Source organism: Falco biarmicus, chromosome 4 (assembly GCF_023638135.1).
Source record: "Falco biarmicus isolate bFalBia1 chromosome 4, bFalBia1.pri, whole genome shotgun sequence".
Taxonomy (NCBI): Eukaryota; Metazoa; Chordata; class Aves; order Falconiformes; family Falconidae; genus Falco; species Falco biarmicus.
The window spans coordinates 11,554,725-11,579,260 of NC_079291.1; the positions used below are offsets into that span (position 1 = coordinate 11,554,725).

At 44.3% G+C, this 24,536-nt stretch overlaps 1 protein-coding gene across 5 annotated transcripts in view; it reads left to right on the top strand.

Annotated features, from left to right (window-relative positions):
- CMTM8 (CKLF like MARVEL transmembrane domain containing 8) overlaps window positions 1-24,536 on the top strand; it is a 65,457-nt gene that overhangs the window by 39,275 nt on the left and 1,646 nt on the right. For 2 of the 5 annotated variants that reach the window (XM_056335039.1, XM_056335038.1), the window contains exons 4-5: window positions 20,816-20,989; window positions 23,854-23,952. In XM_056335039.1, coding sequence (XP_056191014.1) covers window positions 20,816-20,989; window positions 23,854-23,952 — 273 coding nt within the window. Of the gene's footprint in view, window positions 1-1,348; window positions 1,648-1,848; window positions 2,025-3,604; window positions 3,716-4,628; window positions 4,712-20,815; window positions 20,990-23,853; window positions 23,953-24,536 lie in introns of those variants that run through there. The other 3 variants (XM_056335043.1, XM_056335042.1, XM_056335044.1) reach the window with 3 other exon arrangements.

Here is a 24,536-nt window from a genome sequence, read left to right on the forward strand (position 1 = left end):
CTGCCTGTATTTCTGAGCAGAAAATACAACTTCGACTTGTATTAATTTGAAGGTATTTATATTTCACTGGGCTGAACTCAGATCAGCAGGGCCCCAAGCACATACACACTTCCAGAAGAACTGAAGGAGCTGAATCAGTAAGAAAAAATTATTTCTTAACAAGGAAGTACAGAAGTTACTAGAAATTTCCTCCACAGGCTTGCAAGAAACCTTTAAACGTGCATGCCTCTGAACTTGAACTGTAAGAAGTGTGTGTGTGGGGGGGAGCAGCTGTTTAAAAAAAAACCCACAAAACTAAACCACAACCCAACAAAAACTCTTTTTCAGCAGCTAGTGTTCAATATTGTAGCTTTGACATCTAATAACATGAGATAAAATGTGGTGGGACAGGTAACATTATATTGTAACTACTAGCTACTAGCTGGCTTAATAGAAGCCCAAAACCAGGTACTGCTTAGTCTGTAATGGTGATTGCCAGTGTTGGCAATGACCCGTCTTGCTCACGTAAATGGCTTATGCTGGCCCCTTATTTGTGTTGGAGGTCATTCAAACTTACCCGTCTCCCCTCCTAAGACAATTTTAGTTGCTGAAGGTGCTATTAAATACTGAATCTGAAGAGAATGCGCATCCTGACTGCAGAACAGAGCAGCAGATGGGGTCACTGCTCTAATGTACAGAAGCAGCACGTGCCCAGCCCGGAGGCCTGCTGTTACCTCACTTGTCAGAAAGCAAAACAAGTTATTTTTAAACTCGAGGAAATGCATTGCTTCCTTTGCAGAGTTTTGTTAGCATCGCTGCATGATGTAATTCAAACAACGGGGCCGAGGCCGTGAGACGGTCGTTACAGTTTTACCCGTCGCAGCCCATTTAACGCGAATGTTTTATCTTTTACGAGATCACGAACCAGACGCTTTGGGGTTGTGGGGGGAGAATAAACGTTGTGTGGGCAGACGCTGTCGGCAGCTGGACCCCCGCCGAGACTGTCACCGGCACCCCGGCGCGCCGAGGGCTCTCCCGCCCCCGAGCGGAGCCGCCCGCCGCGGCGGCCCGGGTGCAGCGCGGCGCTCCCCTCCCGGGACCCGCACGGCAGCCGGGCGCCCCGCGCCCCGCCGGGGAACGTTCGCCTCGGCCCCCGTCTTCGCGCAACCCAGCCGCAACGCGGGCACGGCCGGGCGTCCCGCTGCGGGAGGGTGCGGGGGGAGCGCCGGGGGGCGGCGGCACGGCCACCCTCTGCCTGCCCGAGCGCGGCCCCGGGCCCGCTTCCCCCGCGCGCGGGCGCGTCCCCCGGCGGGAAAGCCCCGCGGCCTCGCCGCGCCCCCCCCCCCGCGGCCCCCGCCCCGCGGCCGCGCCAGCCGGGGAGCGAGGGCGGGCGGGGAGGCGCCGCGCTCCGCCCGGCCCCCGTCGGCCCCGGGGCGCCGCCGCTCGGCGTCCCGCCCCCGTCCCCCTGTCCCGGGCCGGGCGGCGGCGAGGGCAGCGCGGGAGGGAGCCATGTCTCACGGGGCGCGGGTGATCCGCACCGGGGTGAACAGCGGGGGGCCCGCGGCCCCGCCGGCCGCCACCGCCGCCTCCTCAGCGGGCTCGGACGCGGAGCTCATGGACGGCGCCTATTTCCGCTCCTGCGCCGGCATGCTGAAGGTGGCCCAGATGGTAAGGGGCGAGCGGGGCGGGGGCGGCCGTTAGGACCGTTGGGACCCTCGGCCCGCGGGGGCGCCGCGCTCACCGCCGCTGGGCGGGCCTGACGGGCGTCGTCGGGGGGTGCGGGGGTCCGGCTCGGGCCGCCGGGGCTTCGCTCCGGGGCAGGGTGCGGGGCAGGGTGCGGGGACGGGCCGCGCCGCCGGGGGCTGCCTGGGCGCGTTCCTGAGGCGGCGGCGGGCGCCCCGGCTCGCTCCGCGCCCTGCGTGGTAGCAGCACCCCGGTGCCGGTGCCGGTGAGCATTGACAACAACTTTGCTGCTAATAACAACGGGCACACCGTGGTGCGAAGGCACATGGCGCTCCGGTGGAGCACCGCGTTCCTCAGCACGGGTAAGTTCCCGGGGACAGCGCTGGCCTAGTACGGGGGGCGGGGGCCGCGCCCTGCCCGTCGGGGACCGCCAGGCGCTGACCCCGGGGATGTGGGAGATGTGTGGCCGAAAGGCAGAAACTCGAAAGCGATCAGTAGTGGAGCGCTGCCAGGTTTGGAGCCGATACCTTAACTTGACGCGGTGCGGGAAATTTTGTTCCATCCAGATGCGGAGGTTGACGGGTGGATAAGCGCGCTGTCATTGCTGTGGCACACAGAGTGATTTGTCAGCTTAATCCCAGTGGCGGCAGTGAACAGTGCCTAGGGAAGAGCAAGGAAGACAACTTGTGGTGATACCTCCTCACATACGTTCTCATCCCACAAAAACTTGGCCCCTGACAATAATTTGTGCTGGAGTCGTTGCCTTCATTTTTTATAAACCCCAGTGCCTTGTTTTCCCCCCGCCTTTATTTGTTTAGTAATTTTTTTTAAAAAACTTGTGTCAGTTATTAGCATCCAGAGCCCTAAACTGACATTAGAAGTTAGGAATGATGTTGTCCTAAAGTTTAAAAGCCACCCAGTTTCTTCTGCTTCACTGACAGCCATCAGGTGACCTCAGAGGTGAGGCTGGGTAGGAGAGATGCACCGGTGCGCTGGGCATGGCTGCCTGCACCCGCGGAGCGGCTGCACTGTGCTCCTCAGACCCCGCAGCTGCCCCTCAGTATGAGTTCTGGTCAGCAGCGGTACGAACAGTTGTCTGCTGCCTTCTCTTGGGTTGTTCCCAAGCTATCGTGTGGACCTGGAGTAACTTCTCAGAAGACAATTTTTTTTTTTGGAGCATGTGTCTGCATTGTCCTTTGCTGATCAGCTCTTACCCTTTTGCTTTCACCAGTGTGGAAGGAACAGTTCCTTTTATGGTCTAGAAATACCTAGTCCTCTCTGCTGCCCATCCTGCTGTGGTGTCCTTGCAGCTATGATGTGTGACTCTTACAGCTAGCACAGCCGTGCTTATTTGTGCTGAAGTTTCAGGTTTTGATGCACATATGAAGTGTGTTTGTGTACTTTACATTTTTTATGTAATGTGTGTAAATCTCCATAGCTTACATAATAATTCACATGCTTTATATAAAAGAATATTTTAGCAATGCTGTTAAATATCAAATTCGTCAGAATTCAAGCTAGTGGCTTTCTGCAGTCACTTTTAACAGAAGTTAAAATCATGTAAATTAGTTCCCCTAGCACTCTTTCACCTTCACCTTCTTACATTTTTCTGCTTTCCAGCTTGTCTGCAGATAACATCAGTAGAAGTTATCTCAGGTATCCAAGGAACTTTGGGCAAATGAACTTCGTTTAATATGGTGTCACAATAGTGTTGTCTTCTTGAATAACACCCTAAGAAAAGTAAATGTTTGTGCTGCGATGTGTAGGAATAACCAGAATAGGCTAGTTCTAGATTAATTTGTGCACCCAATAAAATATGGAGAGCTAAATATTTTTGTAGTTCTCCTTTATCTCTTTTTACACAGTATTTCCACTATACCCATCGGTCCATTTGTATTACTATTTAGTTCTCCTAGTAAGAAATGTTTGCGGTATCTTTTAGGAAAGAATTCTTTATGCTACATCTGTAGACATTCCTGCGTTAGTGTTAAGGTGGCTGGTGGGACTGCAGTCTTACTAAGAAGGAGAACCATTGTGCTGGCAGAGGACAAAGGTAAGGTCTTCTGGGTTAGGCATATATCGTGCTAAATTGCGTACTGGGCCTCTGAATTGTGGTTGTTGCGAAGAGGGAACATTACTGTTCCTGTTTTCTCTTTCTTCCTTAATTCCTTTTACCAAGAAGTAAAGGATGTGAGGGAGAACAAGAAGGAATTTCCTGTAACGTTAAGGGCTGTTTGCAGTGTTTGCAAGCTAAAAAAAAATAATTGTATGCGCATGAAATAGTTCTAATGGTTGACAGCCGTGCGCCATGAAAATCATACAGAGGGAAGTGAAAGATAATGTTATAGCTGTTATTCTGTAAGAAAGATTGTAACACAAGGACTAAATTCAGCAGTCTTGGACAAGATGAAGAGGTTGTCTACAATCTGGTGATTGCTGAATTGTTGCTGATATCTAAATGCTGCCAGTGCTTTCTCTTCAAGTTCTGGGTGCTGTGGTGTCTGGCATAGAATGAAATTAGGATGCAAAAAATGTGTTTCTTCCCTGTAAACCTACACAAATTCCTCTACTCTTTTGCAGGAAAATTTCTTTAATCTTACAAAATGACTATAGCTTTGAAAAGATAAAGCATTTTATGCATTGAGATCCTGGCTTTCTAATGTTTAAAGAATGGTCTGTAAATATTTTGATAATAAAATGGAGGAGAAAACATAGTTCTGTGATTTGTGGATTTTACATGGCAGTAAGATGGTTTGAAAGCTGTTTTTTTATGCGTGAGTATTACTAACGTTAGTAGGGGCTTCATTTCCAAAATCTAGTCTGAATTGATGCTGTGATTTTAACAGGAAGTTATGAAGTATCTTCAACATCTAACCCGCTTCAACTGGTTTAACTTGATGGTGCTTAATATAACTTTTCCTTTTTTTTTTCTTCTTCTTTTTTTTTTTTTTTTTTTGTATTTGCAGTTTTGCCAAGATCTCTTATATTCTCGGGGATAGATGCAGGATCCCATTGTGTCCATCTTGGTTCTATAGCAGCAGTGTACTAAGTAAGTGTGTGAGTGGGTGTGTATCAGCGTGCACCAGAGAAGCTAAATAACTTGAATTTTAGCCAGCTTGGCAAAATCAACACGCGAGGCAATCTTCGGTATGCCACACTAACTGTGCTGATTTCATCTGAAGCACGTTTGCTCTGTGTCCGTGCTACTGCTGGCTTGTTTTATTGTAGGGCTTTCTAGGATCCTGTTTTACTTAGCTTGGCGAGTTCTCTCAGGCTTCTCAAACTCTTGGACTCTTCCATGTTTCTGGACTCTTGAGAGGGTCAGAGGTGGCCCATGGCCTTTTTTGCCCCTCTTTCACCTCCTTTAGGTTGGGCCAAGCTAACTTTGACCACGGTTCAGACTGAAGGCGATTGTTCACACAACAGGTAACACTGTTGTTACTAAGAGGACGATAGTTCCGGCACAGTAAGCGCAGCCTCAGAATACAAGGTGTTTTAAGCTGAAAACAGTGCTGATTCTTTCAGCTCATTACGAACCAGGAAAGAGCAGTTCCTCCATGCAGAAAAGACGAAAATCAGAATTATCTTCTCAAGGCTGAAGAAAGTACTTACAAACAACTGCAAGGTAAAAAAGGCTAAACTCAATAAAAGTTGACTTAACATCATTTTAACTTGTTAAAAATGCAAAGGCAATAGTTTAAGCTTTTCTGCTGAGTATATATTTAATTTCCAAAGTATTTCTTGACAAAAGCAATTACATACTTTACAAGTGAATCGCCAACAAGACAGTCTGTAATTCTGAGTAACTTTGAAGTGTGCTGAAACCCCTCTGGGTTATTTGTATACTAATGTGTGGTTAAATAATAGTATTCAAGAGAATATTAATGTCTAACATGGAAAGCTGGAAAATTCTGGTAGTTGGGTTGCTGGAGCCAAGATCAATTTCTGAATGTGTTGGATGATACCAAGCAAATTTACTGGGGAGCTAAATTCAGAAGAAGTTAAAATATGAAAAGAAATCAAAATCTGTTAGTGGAAGAAAACGATTCCTAATCAAAACCATTGATACAGGAAAAGGAAATTCACAAAGGCAAATTATGCTTGGAATGACTTGAGAGCTACTCAATCTTCTAACTTGATCTTGAGCCTGAAATGTCTTTGTGTCCATGGAGGTGATTGAAGAAAAACATCTAATTGTTTGCAGCATGCATCAGTGATGCATGATTTTGCCTGTATGGTAATAATGCTGCTCAGTCAGAAGAGAGGGATTCTGGTGATGTGCAGAAATGCTGAACTGTAAGCATGTCTCTGGGTCCCGTGTAGACTGTGCTTTCAACTTTCCTCTACTTTCACTCTGTTTATAGTTCTTCCAAAGGAAAATAGCAACCAGAAGCAACAAGCTTGGTGGAAGCTGCTGTATGCTAAACTACAAAGCTTAGAGTCAAACAGTTTTGTGTTCTGCTTGACTTTTCAACTGGCTGATAACAGCAAACTTGAAAGATAATGCTGTAATAGCTGTCAGTGATGTCATGGTATACTATACAAGATCTCTTATTTTGAGCTTGCAGGAGGCTTTTACGTTTCCAAAGAAAATAATAATTGAGGAAAACCACCCCAAGAATGTGCAGGTGTCTGCAGTCTGCAACTCTGTGATAAACTACTGGCTAAGCAATAAGAAATGGGACATGTTTTTTAGCAACATAGTTATTTTCATGCCAAAGTCAAAGCTATGTGTGGTAGCTGCTCATTATTTTTGTTGTTCCGCTGGAAGCTGCGGTAAAAGGACCTTGCTTGGGATGCTGAGAAAAGAGAGAAAAAAAATTATCTTAGATGGCTCCAAAGTAAGCAGGAACACTTTGAGTGAGGAATGTCCAAGCCTAGTAATTAAAACCAACAGGTCTGGGAAATCCTGTTATTTCCACTTTGAGATCACTGAAACAGGGTGTCCTGGCCAGTTGTATTTTTTCCATGCCTCTGCTCTGCGTGGCCATTTTACAGTTTCTGCCCAGGTATTTGCGTAAGAGCTGGGAGCAAACAGTATGTTCTCTGTGTGTTAACCAAGAAGTGCTTGGTGGTAGGCTGACACAGTTTCATTTGATGAGACAAAACTTCACAAGCAACACCAGTTTAAGGAATTTTACATTTCTGCCTTGCCTCCATGCAGCCGTTCTCAGCTGCAGTGATGCAGCTGTTCACAAGGTTACGTGGTAAACCAAACAAGGGAACTGATGCAGCTTTACTTCAGCTCTCCTTCAGTTTTCTTTTTCCCTAAGAGTTTTTAGAGAACAGTGCAGCCATAGAGAGTGCTGTCATCAAGAGCAAGTGCCTGGCATATAAGGGCAGGAACTACATAAGCCTGAAGTGGTTCCATGTGCTTCAAACCACAAGCTGAGAATGTAGTCCTTTTTTCTCTTGGTCAGGGGAAGGTTTCGTACCATCTGTTTCAATTTCTGTCTCTTTCAGCAAAAAAGAAACTAGTGATTTCTCTTGATGTTGAAACTGCTCTAGAAGGCTGAAAAATCAACTCCATTACATTTTGTAAAAAGGCGGTCATAGTCATTGTTAAACACCAGGGAGTTTCTGCTTTGAATGTGTCAGTGAATGTTTTATTTATATCCTAAAAGAGGCTTCCTAAAAGCACATAGTTGGAGCTGTTTTTCATTGCTCATCTGACCCGTCCATTACAATTTGTTGCAATACATTCATTGGCAACCTGAGTGCATGTAGTGCTCTTTCTATAGAGGTGGTTGAACAAGGGTTAGCAAATACATTTTCTGAAACAAAACAAAAAAAAAAAAAAAAAAAGGAAATGAAGCCTAGAAATTTACCGTATCTCTTGAGACATGTTTAGTATGCTTGAAAGAGCAGAGTGAAGTATTGGCAGTGGTGTCCTGCACGTTTGCTTTACAGAAAGTTAAATTTGCAAACACCTTTTTAAAGTTTTAATCGGATGTGCATGGTGTCCACAATAATAAGATGGGGTGAAGTGTGGATTCTTACTGCTCTGTAACTTTTCTTTAAGATGTGCAAGTGCGGTGTATTCCCTGTCTTCACTCTCATTGGAGATGCTATCCCTTTGAACGTCCTCTCCTGCCACAGAGAAACCGAAACCTGGGGATCAGTTCTTTCTAAGCGCGGTCTCCATCTGCTCAGAGCCTGTACATGATAAAGACCATCATGCCAAGCATCCTTCCCTGGGTCAGGGCTGTAGATGCTGGAACATGTTGTGTCTCACTATGATCCAGTACGAGCTGTGGCGGTACCTCAGTGAAGGCAGCATGCCTGACCATGAGGCTGTGTTGGGTACCTGCTCGGCATAACCGGGGGAACGGAGTATTGCCCCCCAGAGCCAGACAGTATTTGCTTACTATGGGCGCTTCCGCCGCTCCCCTCCCTGGGGAGGCTTTGTGAGGTACTCATTCAGTACTGCGGCTGAGTTGTCTCCTTTGCGTTGTTGTCATGTCATGTCCGCTGTGGTCTTGTCCTCCTGTTTTGTGGTGAGGTGTAAAGTATACAGCAGGCAGAAATTGCTACTTTCTGTACACAGAAAATTGCTGTGATTTCTTTTCACCCACCTGTGAGCTTATTCTTTTTTGCATAACTCTGATTCTTGAGGGATCGTCATGAAACAACTCCCTGCACTGCAGTGCTGGTGATCAGATGAATGTAATGGTGAGTACAGGTGCGCCTGACTGGTCAAAGCTAGGTGACTGCAGCTTTCGAAGCCAAAGCAAATTTGGCTGCTGTTCTTGCAACGATAGCAGCAGCTGCAATGCTTACAGCTTCCCCTCTTGCTCACAGCTTCCCTTATGGAAAATGGAAATGCAGTGATGGCGAGATTGAGAAGCTGCTTCAAGGGGCAATTTTCTTAGAATGTTTTTGGTGGTTTCTTGTTTGTTTGTTTGTGGTTTTTTTAAAATGCCATTAGTGAGTTCAAGAAAGAAGTACAGACTGCTGGGGGAGAAGTATGCTGTTAACCTGAGGTGACCAGCAGCAGCTGCAGAACTACAGAACATCAGCATACTTTCCTGCCAGTCTGTAATCACACGCTGGGAAGGCCACTTTGAGAGCTTTCGTATCTCTTTGGGAAAAACACAGTCCCCAGTTGCCGCTTGTCACCCGCTGGCTAACCGAGCCTTTTGTAGATTGCTTGAGTGAAGCTTCCCAGTAGAAACAGGGGTGTTGTCCCAGCGTGTCTGAGAGGCCTGCCAGCCTCCAGGCAGTCAGCGAAAGCTGTCAGCTGCCACAGTGCCACTGGGGAATCTCATCTGTTCTCATTTTCCCCCCTCATTCATCACCCTTCACTCCTCTGGCACCTTGCCAAGCGTCAGGCGTTGCCTTTAGAAAAGGTCGTTCTTTTGTATGCTGAGACCTGGTCTGGTCCAGCGACCAGGTCGGGATGATGCCAGTTGGTCTGGAAACTGTCATGATGTTTAGCATTTTGGGGAACTCTCACCTGTTTTTTCCTGATAGGAATTGTGATGTGCCCCCACAGCTAACAACATGGACTTCGGTGATGTAAACAAGTCATCTTATTTGAGGAGACCTTGCTCAAGGCTCTGTTGCCATGAATGACAAAGCCTTTGCTGGAGATGACAGATACAAACTTTTTAACTGCTGTCTGTGCGACTGCCAGATGTCAGTGTGGTGTTCTCTGGGGCGGGGAGAGATAGGGCAGGTGTTAACTGAAGATTTGAATCAGTCAAGCCGTAAATGCCTCAGACAGTGAGAACAAGTGTGAGCAGCATGTGTGAGGGTGAGTGACTGAACAGATTGCTTGCTGAGGGTTAGCAGGCATAGGCATCGAGACTTCACTGAGCAGTTCACAAGGTGCTGCTTATCTCAGTAACAACTTTCAGGAAGATGAGATTGCATGCTTTTTAATTTTTGTGCATCTAATTTGATAGGCTACTAGAATGATTGTTGCCATGAGGCACTGGTTTTACGTTTTATGTTCCTGTTTGAGTTTTAAGTAGTTGTATGCTGTTGGATATGTATTGGATAGCCAGGTCAAGGGAGTAACTTTGCAGCTTGCTGTGCAGTTTGTGGGTGTTTTTTAATAACAAACAGTGTGTACCCTGGGCTTCAAGCAGCCAGCCAGTCTGAGCCAGGCTTGGCTGGTCAGCCAGCGTGGGCTCCTTCTCTGTAGGTGGTATTACCTTGCATGGTTGGTAAATCCATTTTTAGACAGCCGTGAACTTTACCTATAAGAGCTCTATAGCTCGCAAGTAAGGGTTAAGCTCTTTCTATATTGTGTATTACTGACAATATGAGACTTTATTGACTATTTAAAGGGCAAACAATATAAAGAACCCAAACAATGTATCTGAGAATGGTTCCGAGCAGTGGTTTCAGAGGTGCCTTGCTCTGACGAGGAGCTCTTCTTCCCAGTCACCTAAAAGGAGGTATGGCAGGTGAGGTGGGCCAGCTCTTGCTCCCAAGGAGGGCTCCCTCTCCAGAGTCAAGGCTGGTGAGTTCTGTTGCTGCTTTTGCGATGTTACAATGTTTTTACTTACCGTGATCTGAGTTGTGATACAGGGATTCTCCCTACCATGCAAGATACATGGTCTTCTACAGTGGAGTGAATTACAGCAGGAGCCACATGCATGCACGCTTTTTGCAGCAATCGGGTAGTATTTTTCTAAATGGGCAGTTGGCTTGGTGGTGTGGGGGACAGGTTCCCAATGAGCACCACAACCAATACCTTACCTGGGAGGAGGGGACAGAGCACAGGCTGAGCCAGTGATTGTATCTGTGCATCTGCAGAGAAAACTAATTACAGGGGATGTGTCCCTGCTTTTACCTGAAACAGCAGGTTCATCCATGATTTGGGGATTATGACTTGATTTGAGATGGGAGAGACCACTGGAGTGGGTGGCAGGCTAGCTGTTACGTGGGGACTGTTGCCTGTACAGAGGAGTCATTCCTTATTAATAATGGACAAGCTACATGCTTACAAAGCGTAAAGGGTCTCCTGGCTTTGTCCAGAGTAATACCTTCAGTCCCTGCAGGTGCCTAGAAAGATATAAACACCCCCTTGAGAGTTAGAGAGAAAGCAGCTGTGTTTCCCAGAGTTAAAACTCTGCAAGGACATTTGCTTTGTTTAAGATGCTGTTGCTGTCCTTTGCAGACATGCCAACAGTCAGCTGTGCCTTTAATACTGTTTTGCAATGAGTTTTGAGTTTGCAGTGAGTTTGGGAATTGTCTGTGACTTGAATATGGTACTTGTGCAACGTTACTCAATTACTGCAGTATTTTGAGTGTTGTGTGCATCTTTAATGTAGATTGGAAAAACTTACTGATAATGCTTTTTCAGTTGAAATGTTTTAAATTGAAAGTTGATGTTTAAAACAATCCAATGTTAATATTGGATTGGAGAGAGAAGAAACAAAATTATGAGGTTGTTGGTTGCAACAGGCTTGTATTGTGGTTTGGGTTTTGTGGTTTTTTTTAATTCACTACCTGATAAGAATATGGTATATTCTTTGTCATATAGCTGTAAACTCCTTAGCTTTCAGTTAACAACGTACGGGATTGTATAGTTTCTTTCAGTGTGGTGCAATGGTGGCCTAGGTAGCTATGGGGATTAAAGTAAGGAGCTAGTTAAACTGGCGGTGGTGGGGTTGAAGTATTGCACACTGTGATCACTGGTAGGCAGGACTTAATTGTAGCTAGTCCTCACAAAGAATTGCCTTTTTCATGATCATGGCTAACACCCTGTAACAAGGGCTCTTTAGTAATCTTTAGTCATTCATATGCTGGTTCTGTGATTGCCCCACATCCTTTTCTACCACTGAGGCCTGTGTCTGAGCAGATAGATAACTTCTTATTAGTAGATAAAGAATACCACTTGGTCGTACTTAGAATTGTCCTCTTCTCTGAGATATAGAGGGTCTGAATAAGATTATTTCGCCGTTTCTTGCCCTCCCACAATTTTTATCTTCCATAAATAGCCTGTGGATGGTGGTGCACAAGAGAAATCACTTATCAGAGGCCAGACAGCTTCCTCATTTTAGCAAAGCAGCCAGACAAGAAGGAAATCTGCTCAGACGCAGAGGCTGAGCGATTATTGTGCAACCAAAGACTGACTGCTTCACAGAACCATGCAGCTGGAGGCAGCTGATTTCATCTGTCATTAGTGAAGTTTTAAATGGACTGGGTTTTTTATCTTCTTTTTCTAGTAGGGATTTGGCTGTTACAGCTCGCATTTCCAACACCGCCCTGGAAGAAGGAAATCTCGATTACAGCAGCAGTCAACGTTGTTGCTTAAATTAGCTGAACCAGTCTTGCATGAACTACAGTGGTAACCTTGGCTGGTGCTTCACTCATCTTTCTGTTTTGGGAAGCTGTTAAAAAAATTTGTTTTATGCTGTCCAGAAATATGTACTTAATACATGGGTGTTGCTTCGCTGTGTTGAGGTGTAACATTCGGAAATGTACAGTTGCAGTCAGTGACATTTTTCTGGGGCATGGTTATCCCGATTGGCTCCCTTAGGGATGGAAAATTCCACTTACTATCTTGGCTGGTGTCACAAGCTGGAAACTTTGACTTTTTCTCATTCAAATACAAAAGCATTTAGCTCTTACTATATTGGGTTTTTTTAAAGGCTGTGATAAAACTGGATATGAGTCAGTGCTGTCCCTTGCTCCAGATCTGTAGACAGACAGTTTCTGTACTATCACTTGCACTAGAACTGGGGTGAGTTCTGAAGAGAGTGGAAATCACCGGTTTTTATCATTTTCATGGACAGTTCTCAGGGTCCTCTTTTCAGATTCAGGAGGAGGGACATTAAGGCAGTACCAATGTTCATCAGTGCTCCAGCAAGTGCAATGGAGATCTCTTCTCAACGCTGTTTTACAGCATCCAGGGAAAAAAACCCCAAAGCTGTTTCTGTCTGCTAGAGCATTAAATTGTTAGAGAAGGATGGAAAGAAAAAGCCGTTTCAGGTATTGCCAGCTGCCAACTGTACACTGGTAAACCAGAGCTGCTGCCTACAGTCTTTGTACAGGTATAGTACTATGCTGAATCCTGTCGCCTGTCCTTTTTTCCCTGAACGGTGCTAAGTTTTGGTTAGCTAATGGCAATGCATGTCCTGGTGCAAGGGACTGGGGAAGATAGCTAGGAAACATTAAAAGAGGGAATTGCGGTGCATTCATGTGTATAGAGGGAAATCTGGATGAGAGACAATGAGAGATATAAAGGAGAAGAAATATGGAGTCTAATGCCGAGGAAAAAAGAGGAAAGGGGTATGAAGAGCAGAAAAAAAGGAAAAGAGGTATTGGAGACAAAAAGTCATCGTACAACTTCTTACAGGAAAGAGTAGCAGAGGGGAGTGCAGTCACGAAAGAAAAGAAAATACCCTGAGAAAAACAAGAATGGGTTTGTACATTGCATGGAAAAATAATTCAATGAAAAGTTAATGCAGTGCTGGGCGGATTATACATGACAATATGTGTGTCACAGTATTGAGTATATGTGCATTATCTTTGGGATAAGAGTTACAGTGTTTCTATGGCACTGAGCACCTTGAGGCAGTTTTGCTTCTTATTGACATTATCTTTCATCCCTGTACTTGAGCTGGCATCTCACGTATTGTTTCTATATAGAAAAAGAAAATTTATTATTCATAGTTACACTGTAAGACAGCAGTTTCAGCCTGTCAGTTCAGTATATGATCTTGGGATTTGCAAAAACCACTTTCAGTTCCTTTCTGCAATGAAGATTTTTAATATCATTCTTTGTATTACTGCAGCAGCCAGAAGGCCCAGGCAAGGAGTGGGCCACCTGCATTGGGTTAACCCCAGTCAGCAGCCAGACACCCACCCAGCCTCTCACTCACTCCTCTCTCCTGCAGAATGGGAAGAAAACGGAAGGCAAAAAGACCCATGGATTGAGATAATTACAGTTTCATAAGGCAAGAGAAAGCTGCACATGAAAGCAAAGCAAAAAGAGGAATTCATTTGTTACTCCCCATCAGCAGGCAGGTGATTAGCCACTTCCCGGAAAGCAGGACCGCAGCATGTGTAAGGGTTGCTTCGGAAGACAAATGCCATAGCCTCAAACGTTTCCCCTTATACCTTCTTTTCTTGAGCTGTTATCGCTAAACGCAACATCACATGGTCTGAAATATCCCCCTGGTCAGTAGGAGGCAGCTGTCCTGGCAGTGTCGCTTCCTAACATCTTGGCCACTTGCAAGCCTACTTGCTTTGGGGGTGAATAGAGGGAGAAGCGCAAAAGAAAGCTTTGCTGCTGTGCAAGCACTGTTCAGCAGCAGCCAAAAGATTCATGTGTTACCAACACTGTTTTTACCACAAATGCAAACACAGCACCGTATGAGCTGCTGTGAAGACAATTGTCTCTCCTGACCGCACCCAGTACATCACACTCTGCAGGGTGTTGCACAGGCACAGGGGGAAGGGTAACCCTTGCTTTGCAGTCATTAATAGAATTGTGAAAGAACAGCTGGATGCAGGTGAGTGATAATGTACAGTACAAAACAGTCAGGAATGGTCAAGAGGATGAATAGTGAAGTAGCCTTAGCTTTAAAGGTGATGCTTCCAGTCAGGAAGCAGTTTATTTGCAATAATAAATTGCAAATTTCTTGCAAATAAATTGCAAACTGCAACACAGTCTTGTGTGTTGTCGTTTTGCAACACGTGATAAAGAAAGTCTATTGTAAGTAAATAAGTGACACTCAGGAAATAAATACCAATTCCCATTTTACAGTGAGCTGGGACGCTCATTTTTGTTTATCTTGTGTGGTGTGGCAGCAATCAACCAAAAAGCAACCCCTAAAAGACCAAACTTTTAGGGTCATTCCCGCACATATTTTCACCCATGCTTGTCTGTTACATCTGTCATCTGTTGATTGTTGATTTGGGCTTCTGTTTTTTTAGCAGGTATCTATTGTCATTCACACTATAAAGGAAAACAGTCACCTTGACCTAGAGGTTTATTAGTGGTGCTCAGCATTTTTTGCCTTTGTTTACATGTCTGAAGTGTTCTGAAGGTGAAAAAAATTTAGTACAATGCATATGAAGTCATTTATTAGTACTCATCTGGCGAATGGGGGAGTTGTAGCAGTGAAGTACATGATAGTGAAGTTCAGACAGTAAGAGCGTTACAAAACTGAGGTCAGAATTCAAGAGCCAGTGACATTCAGATTCCTCCCTTGTTGTGTCAGTGTTTGTCTGTGGAAATGTGTCTGTAACGCTCAGAACATGAGCCTTTCCTTTGGAGTAAGTTCTTGTCTATTGGAGATCGTGCTGCATTTATGTTTGTGCAGGTACCTCTGTCTGAGGAAAATTGAGTTCCCTTCAAATGTTACAAAATAATTAAGTACTGGTAATAAAGCCAGAGCTTTATTTATTACATCCATTAAAACAGGACAGCAGAAAAAGATCATACAAAGGCACCTGCACAGGTTGATTCCTGGGTTGTAAAATTGTTCTGTGGTCAGATAAACTGCAGTCTTCTACCACATGATCAGAAAATGCTTGGTGGTGCCAGCTGGCCTGAGGGTACATGGAGAGCAAGACAAGTCCTTTCTTGTGCTACGGTTCCTTCATTACCCTTAGGTAATGAATGGTGAGGGAAATTGTATCTAGTATCTTGACTGGTGGGCATGCAGTTCTGCCTTCCCCTTCTTTGGAACAGATGGTTCTCTATTAAGCTGCTTTGCACTTGCTGGCTTGGCCCGGGCTCTTCCGTCTTTGCTGGTACACTCCAGCACGATTGTGTTAGTGAGGGAGAGTCCAGGCTGTTGCCCCGAGATGCAGGCAGCACTCGGGCAGTTTCATGGTGGCCCATGTGTCTGACAACAGGACTGGAAACAGCAGGAGGATCTAGGACCAGAGAGGCTGAGGATCGTGTGGCTGGCTTGCTCTTGGTCCCAGCACCATGCCCAGCCCACTCGTGTGATGCTAGGATGTTTGGAGCTGAGCTTTCTCTGCAACCTAATCACACCTGCGGAACGGCAGTCAGCCAAGAGTAACTGCAGGGAGTTAGGTGGAATTCAGACCATCTGAAATCGGGACTACAATGGCACCTGGGCCTAGTGCCGTGCGCCTTTTCTCCACTGTGCATTTGCCTTAGGAGTAACTGGAAGTCAGATTTTCCTCCTGTATACAGTCTTTTCATAACACAAAGGCACGATTCCGCTCCGCTCCTTAAGAAGGTGTTGAATTTTCCTGCAGCGGAAGACTGACTTCCTTGAAGTCTTGGTACACGTTTTCCTTGGTTTTTACTAGGTGTAATCAGCAACCAGTGGACTTCAGATGCTCGTTCTTTGACAGGGACAAGAAGAAACAGGGAGGAAAAAAGCTGATTTTTAGAAAGGAACAGCATTTCCAGGGAGCACTTCAAGCAGCATTTTATAGCACAGGGAAAGAGAACTTGTCACTCTTGTGCGGCCCTTCTGTAGCCTCTCTAGCCTGAGAGGTACAGAAGGAAGGCGTGCCATTCTGAACAGATTGATGTCATCTCCGTGGGCAGGAAGGAAGATCCAGGGAACGACAGGTTGGTCAGCCTCACCTCAGGCACTCAGAAGGTGATGAAGAAAATCCTCCTGAAAAGCATTTCCAAACACATGAAGGAGAAGGTGGTGATCAGGTGTAGCTGGTTGACCAGGGCCATGCCTGGCACATTGAGTGAGTGGTGTCATAGTACAGGGGGAAAAGGGCCTTGAGGCCTTGCCCTCATCCCTTAAAGCCAGCAGCTTTGTTGGCCCTTCTTTGTTGTGAAGATCAGATATCCCAGCCCCTCTCCCATCTCCCATTAACATCCTTGAAAGATCAGTGCTTGTTCACCCTTTTTTTAAAGGCCATGGGTTGGCTTTGGAAGGAAGACCATATCAAGAAAGAGCAAATTACGTTTCATTTTTGGTAGAGCTGTGCTCACTTCAAATCAAAATGGACCTTAGGGTTGGGAGCCTGCATCAGTGTTATTCAAGAGCCAGCATTTTCCACAGAGGATGTAGTTGCCTCGTCTCCAGCTCAAAATAGAGAAGAGAATGCAGACTGACCATCTTCCTTTTATGATGTCTGTTCCATCTGGTAAGGTGTTGAGTGCCTCCTGGCAATTGCTGACTGCCTTTAGTTCACATTGGCTTCACTGTGAAATAGTTCCTGATACAAACCAGTGTTCCCAAACACACTTCAAATATCTGGTCCAATGGAAAATCAAGAAGTGGATTAGTTTAAGCTGATCAACTTCTGTGAAACAGAGTAATAAAGCAGAACTTCATTTAAATCCAGAAATCCTTCTTTGGAGTTGATTGATGCATATGTTCTTTTGTTTTGCTCTTCAGAAACCAGAAAGCCCTTAAACGGTAGTGTCCTGCAATGTGTCCCTCGCCCCTTTTGTAATGCAGGTCTGAAGCTTGGATATATTTTTGTGGAGCACATTGAAATCTTCTAATGACTATCGTTTGACCTGTACTTCTGGTCTGACTGGCTTGCTGGCTATGGGTTACCTGTCCGCAGCTCTCACAGTCTGTGAAATACTATACTGAAATGGAAGTGGCAGTGCCCTAATTTTTTTGTGCCTCTAGTTTTTATTTTCAGGATGTATTAACCTGCTCCCCTGAGCACAGATGCATAAAGAACACTCGTAACACTCGATCATTTTAGTGCTTTGCCATTCATTTCTCTCTCTCTGTCTGTGCCACAAACTGAATTCCAAGATATATGTTGAACTGTATCCCAAACAGTTACATGTTAATCATTTTATCGCTCAATTTCAAGTTCTCTGGAAACAGGAATTCCGGCAGGGAAAAAAAATACAGTCATCACCCAGTATATCATGATAAACCAATATCTGGTGAAGGAACTTTGGTATTTGTCACTTTTAAAGGACAAATAATATTATGCGGCTTTATTTTCTACATTTGTTACTGTTCTTTTTCAACAGGTGAGTTTTAAACTCTGACTGTACCCGCTAACCCTGCAGGCAGTATAGAGTGGCAAACATGGTATAGCTTTATATGAAATGGTGATGTAGTCCCCTTTGCACCGGTCCTGTGAAATGGTATTACTTGCCTCTGATCAGAGAACCCTCTTTAGAAATTCCATGTAAATCTCATGTTGTGAAATACCTTTACCACACAGTGATTTCTTCCTACCTGTGTGCTGAGGCACATCTAAAATCAAAGAAGGGAGAGTCTTTACTAATTTTTATTGGAGTTATTTTAATTTTGAAGTACACTTGAAATGGAAAGCATGTTTGTTCAAATCCGCATTTCTTCCCTGTTCTTAGGAGCTGAGCAGATTCTTCGCTGCCTGGTTGGTACCCGTATCTTCTAATTTCTGAGGACTAGAACACCTCAGTTACATTTTCTGACCTTGTCCTTGGGTGGCTCACATTCTTCTTTATACTTATTCTCAATTTTTTGTACCTTTTAACTGAAAAAAAATACTTCTGTGCTTCCATGAAGTTGAAAGAACTGAGTCTAGTTTAAATTAAGCTTTTTTTACCACTGCTTATTATTTAGTTGGTGGTTGTACTTGCAAGGATCCAGTCCTCCTTATCCTTTGTACACAGTAAAAAAGTTGCTGAAGTCAATGGTTCAGACATGAAATGAGCCAATAGGCAGATTTAATATCTGTGACTTAACACTTCCTTCTAGTGTAATTGAAACTGAGAACTGGTTATTGTGAAGACACCTGAATAAGGGAGACCCGTTTTAGCTTTTGATGGTTAGAGAAGGGTTGTCCTCACCTCACCTTTGTCCAAGAGCAAGATTCAATGCTTGCTGTGACTTCTTGTTGAGTCTTCCTATAGAATGAAATGTCATTAAATTTAGTTTTCATATTCTCATGAAAATAATAGCTGTGTTTCTTGCATCACTTCAGGTGTTCTCCTAGATTATAGGGTAAATGACCTGCCAATCTCCTGATTGTTCAAGTTATTCAACAGTTAAGTGAGACAATTCCTTGTTTAACTGATATTAAGATTCAAGGAAGGGAGGTGGATGGCAGCCTGAGCCAGCATGGTTACTGGCTCTTGCCATCCTGCCTGCTCAGTCCTTTCTATCCTTCCCATTGCAGTCCTAGCTTCTCCCTCACACTCCCTTGCTCACCTGAACCTGCCTTGTGTGACGGTGGAATCAGAGTAAAGCTATTTGCTTTTCTTAGTAGTTCACTTTTCTGCTGGCTTAGTACACTGAGGTGGCTCGGCACAGATGAGTGTAGAAGCCAGCACATGACATGGAGTGAAATCAGAGTGAGAAGGAGGTGACAAAGGCCCCTCATGAGACCACAGCTTGATGTGGACTTGGTATATGTAGACACAGATTGGGCAAAACTTCATTAAAATTATCTCAGAATTGAAGAACTGGGGCAGAGGTCTTTAAATGCTGAATTGCAGAGAGGATTGCTTTGTTGTCTTCTGAGAAATGTAGCATCTCATAAAGCTCTGCCATGAACAAGATGCAAGACTTTGTGCATTTAGGATTCCCTAGTGGCTAGGTCGTGAGACTCGGAAGACAGGTACGGAACAGACAGAAGCACTAAACGTGCAGGATGCTGCTATGATATTGCACTGCCAAACCAGAGGGCAGGAAGATGTCTGAAGAGACAGGGACTGAGCAATATCACACATTTTCAAAGGCACGTGTAACCTCCGTTTCCGAGAAGCACTGAGCATGCTCTAGCCCTGCACTTCACAGTGCTACTACCTTTACTACCCTGTATCTATTTCAAAGGTGAGACGAGATGTAGCTTACTCTAGTGTAGAAGCCTGTCACCGGCTTGGACTGAGCATCACTTAAAATGCTAATGTCAACTACTGGGGCTACCATAGTAAAAATAACGGACCTGGACCAGATCTAACAACAGCTCAGCCACTTGTGTGGGAAAGGATCCTGTAGCACTGACTTTTCTCTTTGGAGCCACCTTTTTGAGGTGGTTCACTGACCTGACACTGATGTGACTGTTTGGATGGAATTTGGCAAAGCTGACAAGTTCTTGTGAAGTTCTTGTGTGTATAGGGCTTTTGGTCACCCTTGAGGATGCATGTGTTTAGCCTGTCAACTTAGAACTAAGGGGTGAAAAGCAGTTAAAATTACAGCAGGGAAAATCTAAGCTATGTTGTTTGGGTGTTGGGATTTTTTTCCCCCTTTTAATCTTAAGGAAATTACTCTGATAATGGATGCAGTTAGTTAGGAGTTTGAAAGGTGAGTGTGCAGGAAAGGATGGTGCAGTCTTGAAGTGCTGGCTTCCTTGGATAGTTTTTTAATGTCTTGGAGAAACACTTAAAATATGAATCATTACTGCTGCTGGCTGACTTAGAGTGTCTGAAAGCACGCATTGGCAAAGTCTGTAATAAGAAAATATTTGAGTATATCCTTGGTAGAATATTTTTTTTTTATAACCCAGGCTAGCCAGGCTGTTAGAAGCAGCAAGATCAGTAAAATAAACAAATAGCTTTAGATTAAAAAAATAAAATAGCTTTTGTCCTTTGCAAGCCTACAACTGAAAAAACTTGTACAATAATGCTTTGTAGTTTTATGTGACAATGATAACATATTAAAGCTTCATGAATGTTGTATTGGGGATGGGGTGAATTAATAAATTCCTCCAGTGTTTATGTTATTTGCTATGATTCTACCTTACAGTCTGCTAATACTCCTGCTCTGTAGGTGATAGAAAAGGAAGGGTAAAACGTTTAGCTCGGTTGCAGCCAGGTCCTCCGATTTTGCACGTCAGAAATCTCACTAAGTGGAAGTAAAGGTACATGTGTTCGTGGGCACCTTCATTGTTACAGAGTTCTATGATTTCCTTCTGAAGGTCCCGTGGGATTTAGATGCTTCAGTTAATGGTGCAACTTCAGGCATTCAGTGCCTCTTCTGTGTTTGAGACATACTGTATTGTACATAGCGGCTTCTTCAGGTTGGATTCTTCAGGCTGAAGCTGCTGCTTCCCTTCTAGCAGCTGGCTCTTTCCCGCTCTTAATGGCTGTTTTAGCTCATTTAACAGCAAATTTTAAAACATTATTACCGTGCTCGTTACTTTGTCCTCCGTTTTGTTGGGACCATCCAATATACATTAGATATTTGTCTTTTGGTTCTAAGTGCCATTTTGTTGTGGTTAAAATTATCTGCACGGCCCTCTGAGCACCATTGTAAAAATCTTTAATGTGCGTTTTGCCTTTCAGATCTCATTGCTGATTGGATTCATCAGTGTAAATAATTCTCCATGGACGGATTACAGTGCATACAGCTACTTTCAGATTGTCACCATGTGCGACTTGGTTATGATTTTGTTCTTCTACATTATCCACATTTTCAGAATCTACAGGAAGCTCACTTGCGTTAGCTGGCCACTTGCGGTAAGCCTGTTAGATGGTCTGGGTTCCTTGTCTCTCTTGTGCGTTGATGTCTTGATTACTTAGTCCATTTCCTTGGACACAAAATGATAGGCTGCCTTTCACGTAATTCTTTTTTGCCTTGTATGCAAATCCTTCTGTTGCTTTTGTTATTAGTATTTATTTCAGCAGATGCTGCAATTGTAATTTTTTTTAGCTGATTTGGATCTGATCCTGCCCTCCTTTACACAGATACAAATCCAGATTTACTCCAGGGAATGCAATAGCATTATTCTGAGACAATTGAAAAGAAGGTACCGATGACCAAGTCTTCAGCAGATTGATCCTAGCTCAGGTCATTTATAGCAGCTAAGGGATTGCTAGACTGCCAACCAGATCATAGCATTAGAATTGATGTCCTACATCCTGTCCCAAAATAAAGTCTGTGAGTGCTATTTAAGTCAAATGTGTCTGGTTTTGGTACGTTTATAGGTAACTTAAACAATAGCAAGAAATAGGAGCCTCAGCCTGATTGCCATAGCCTGGCCGTTCCTGGGATATCCTGCAGGATGTTCCTGCCTCATTCCTGCGTTTCCCCTGCACATCCATCTCTTACGTCCTAGCAGAGAATTAACAAGCAGCACAGAAAATGTGAGACCCGAACTTCCTCAGTAGCTTTGGGTCAGGTCAGCTAACAGAAGAGTTCTGCATCCTAGGGTGGGATGACAGATTTTAATAACACCTTGGGTTGTCTCCCTTATGCGTAGTGACATGTTAGTTCCACAGAGGAAGGACCAAAGGGATGGAGAAAACCAGCTGCAGAGATACAGACGAATTCTGAAATCCAAGAAGTGGTTGGGATGGAGTTTAATGGAAACTATGCAAGTAGTTTACAGATCTAAGATAAAGGTTTGTCCATCCATCCACTTCTAACCAGAAAGAAAAAATTACATTTTTTTTAGCTGAAGAATATGGTTAGTCTTGCGCCCCTTCTTATTTTTTTAAATGTGTACTGCCACTATGTGTCTCTAGAAAGTACTTCCTTATCCAGAGATAACACAGATGCAGGGATTGAAATAAGGGATTGAAATAAGGTAATAAATGACAGTTTTCCAAAGCAGCGTTTAATGTATGCATTGCTGTAACAGGACTATGCCATTTTGACCTCTACATAGGCTGCTTTTGCTTTTTATTGTGTGTTTAGTCATTCCTAAATGTTGCAGAGTCACTAGTGAGTTCAAGGCACTGCAGCTGGTGGCTGCTCTGCTTCAGATAGCTTTATGGGATGTGATGCTTGAACACTGCTGCTCTTTTACAACCCACCTCCTTTTTGGGAGGTTCACATATTTAAGTATCTTTAGAACAGAATAGGAAGAAGACCTGTAGGAGACTTTGGGAAACTACAGCTAGTGTTGGGCTGAGTTTCCTGGCAGGTTCTCTACATTGCAGCCAGGGGTGTGATTTGCAGTCAGTGAAGTTGCAGGGGTTCAAGAGGTTGTTCAGCATGACACCTTTTAAAGCCGGGAAGTATTTCTCCAGAGGGGCACTCTCCAGGCCACCTAATTTAGTCTTTGATTCTTTTGCACTTTGGCCCATCCCTCAGATTCCTGTGAAGTAGTGGCCTGCGTACACTGCTATAGTTGGTGTCTCTAAGGAGGCACTGGCACGAGGGACTTGCCTGCTGCATCACGGACTAGCCAGAGAAGCCTCCTTACAGAAATAATTTATTCTGGCGAAAGCAAGGGTTGAGATCTTGATTACTTGAACAAGGGTACATGAGTTGCAGTCTCAGAGCACACTTGGTGGCAGAGGTCCTCCTCAGCTGCTCGGTAAACACCTGAGCAGAAGGAAACCATGGTATGTTATCATAGAGTATTTCTCTTTTGGGATTTCTTTGAACAATCTCCTTTTGGGGCTGCATTCTCTCTGCTTTGGTTTGAGACAATCCCTCCTCTCCCTTATGCAGGGCATTTGCTTGGCTCATGCTGGTAGTGCAATGCAGATAAAGTAAGCAGAATAATACCCTCCCGCCCACCCCACCATGCAAAAGAAACAGCCTGTGTTCAGTTTGCAAACACCTGTATTAGCTGCCATAAGGTTTGTGAGGATACAAAATCTAAATCCACATATAAATCCTTATAACAAGGTAGAATTGACCCCTGGACTGATACTCGTGACACTAGAGAACAGCTTAAATGTGGTGCTCTGTCAGAAAAACTCGTGGCATCATGTTTTACCACAGGACAGCTGTAGCCACCCTTACAGACTTAGGAGCCTAGGTGTTGGTTATCATTGTCTGCATGATTGTGCTTTTCGGGGCTTCCCTCCTGTTTCCAGTCTTGGTTGATATAAGTTGTTAGTAAATCTAGCAGTAGATCCACTGCTTCCTTTCTAAGACTATCAGAAGTAGGAGCATTTGATTTTCCATTTATGCTGTTTGCTGCCATTTATTGCCATTTCATATAGGCTACAGAAATATGCCCTTAAGGCTTCTTCCTTCCTCCAGAACTGTCTCTTTAAGTAAGGTCCGTATTTCATGCAGTAAAGAGACATTTTTCACTCTCCGTAATGTACTATGTTGAAGTGAAGGGATTGTGTCTGTAGGCAGTAAGCAGATCTTATTCCAGTGACATTAGTAGATCTGAAGATTGGCCCTCTCCTTTTTCGAATGTAAAGTCAGGTATGGTACAAAATCCACCCATAAGGTGTTTTTTTTCTCTTTTTCTCTCTCTCTTACTTATTTTTAGCTTTTTTTTTTTTTTTTTTTGACTTGGTGTTTTGCCCACTGGGTTTGAGTAATGTCTGCCAACTTGTTTTCATTCTAAGGCATATTTAAATGCTTTCCTGATAAGTTTCCCTTCTGATGCAGGCTGTGCTTGTCTTTACAGGAGTTTCTTCATTATTTAATTGGCACAATTCTGCTTCTCATTGCATCGATTGTAGCAGCATCCAAGAGTTACAATTTGTCTGGGCTTGTGGCTGGAGCGGTAAGACTGTGCTTATTAGCCCCGACACTTTTTTAATTGCAATATATATATTAAATAGGGCATTGGAAATCTATTACTTGTAATTTTATTTTCGTACAGACTTGCCTTGCTTGTGTCTGGGTTGGGTAAACTACATTCTAGCTCATTTCAGTGAATGTTCTATAACACACTGCCAACAAAAATATTCTGTAGTGAGACTCCAGACTCACCACTAAAGTAGGTATTTGTCCTGTCAGAGAGCTGAAACCAAAGGCTCCTGCTTTAACTCATAGGAACTGATGTGTTCAGGGGAAGATTTAAGACAATTCAGTTCTGACAAATGGCTGTTGTAGCAGCTAGAAGTTGTCTAAAGGATTTCACCCCAGTCTGTGGCTTTTGATGCCTTCTGCTCCTGAGCAGAGCCCTGTTCAAGATAATTACTTGAAAAAACCCGCTGGAGTCCTGGGCTGACTTCGTGGAAGATACTCTCTGCCTCTGTTGGCTGGAGGGCTTTAGAGAGGGAGGCATGACTTCTGAGTGTGGGCAGCAATATTTTCACAGCAGCAGGACTTGAATTACAATTCCTCCCGAGTAAAGAATTACTT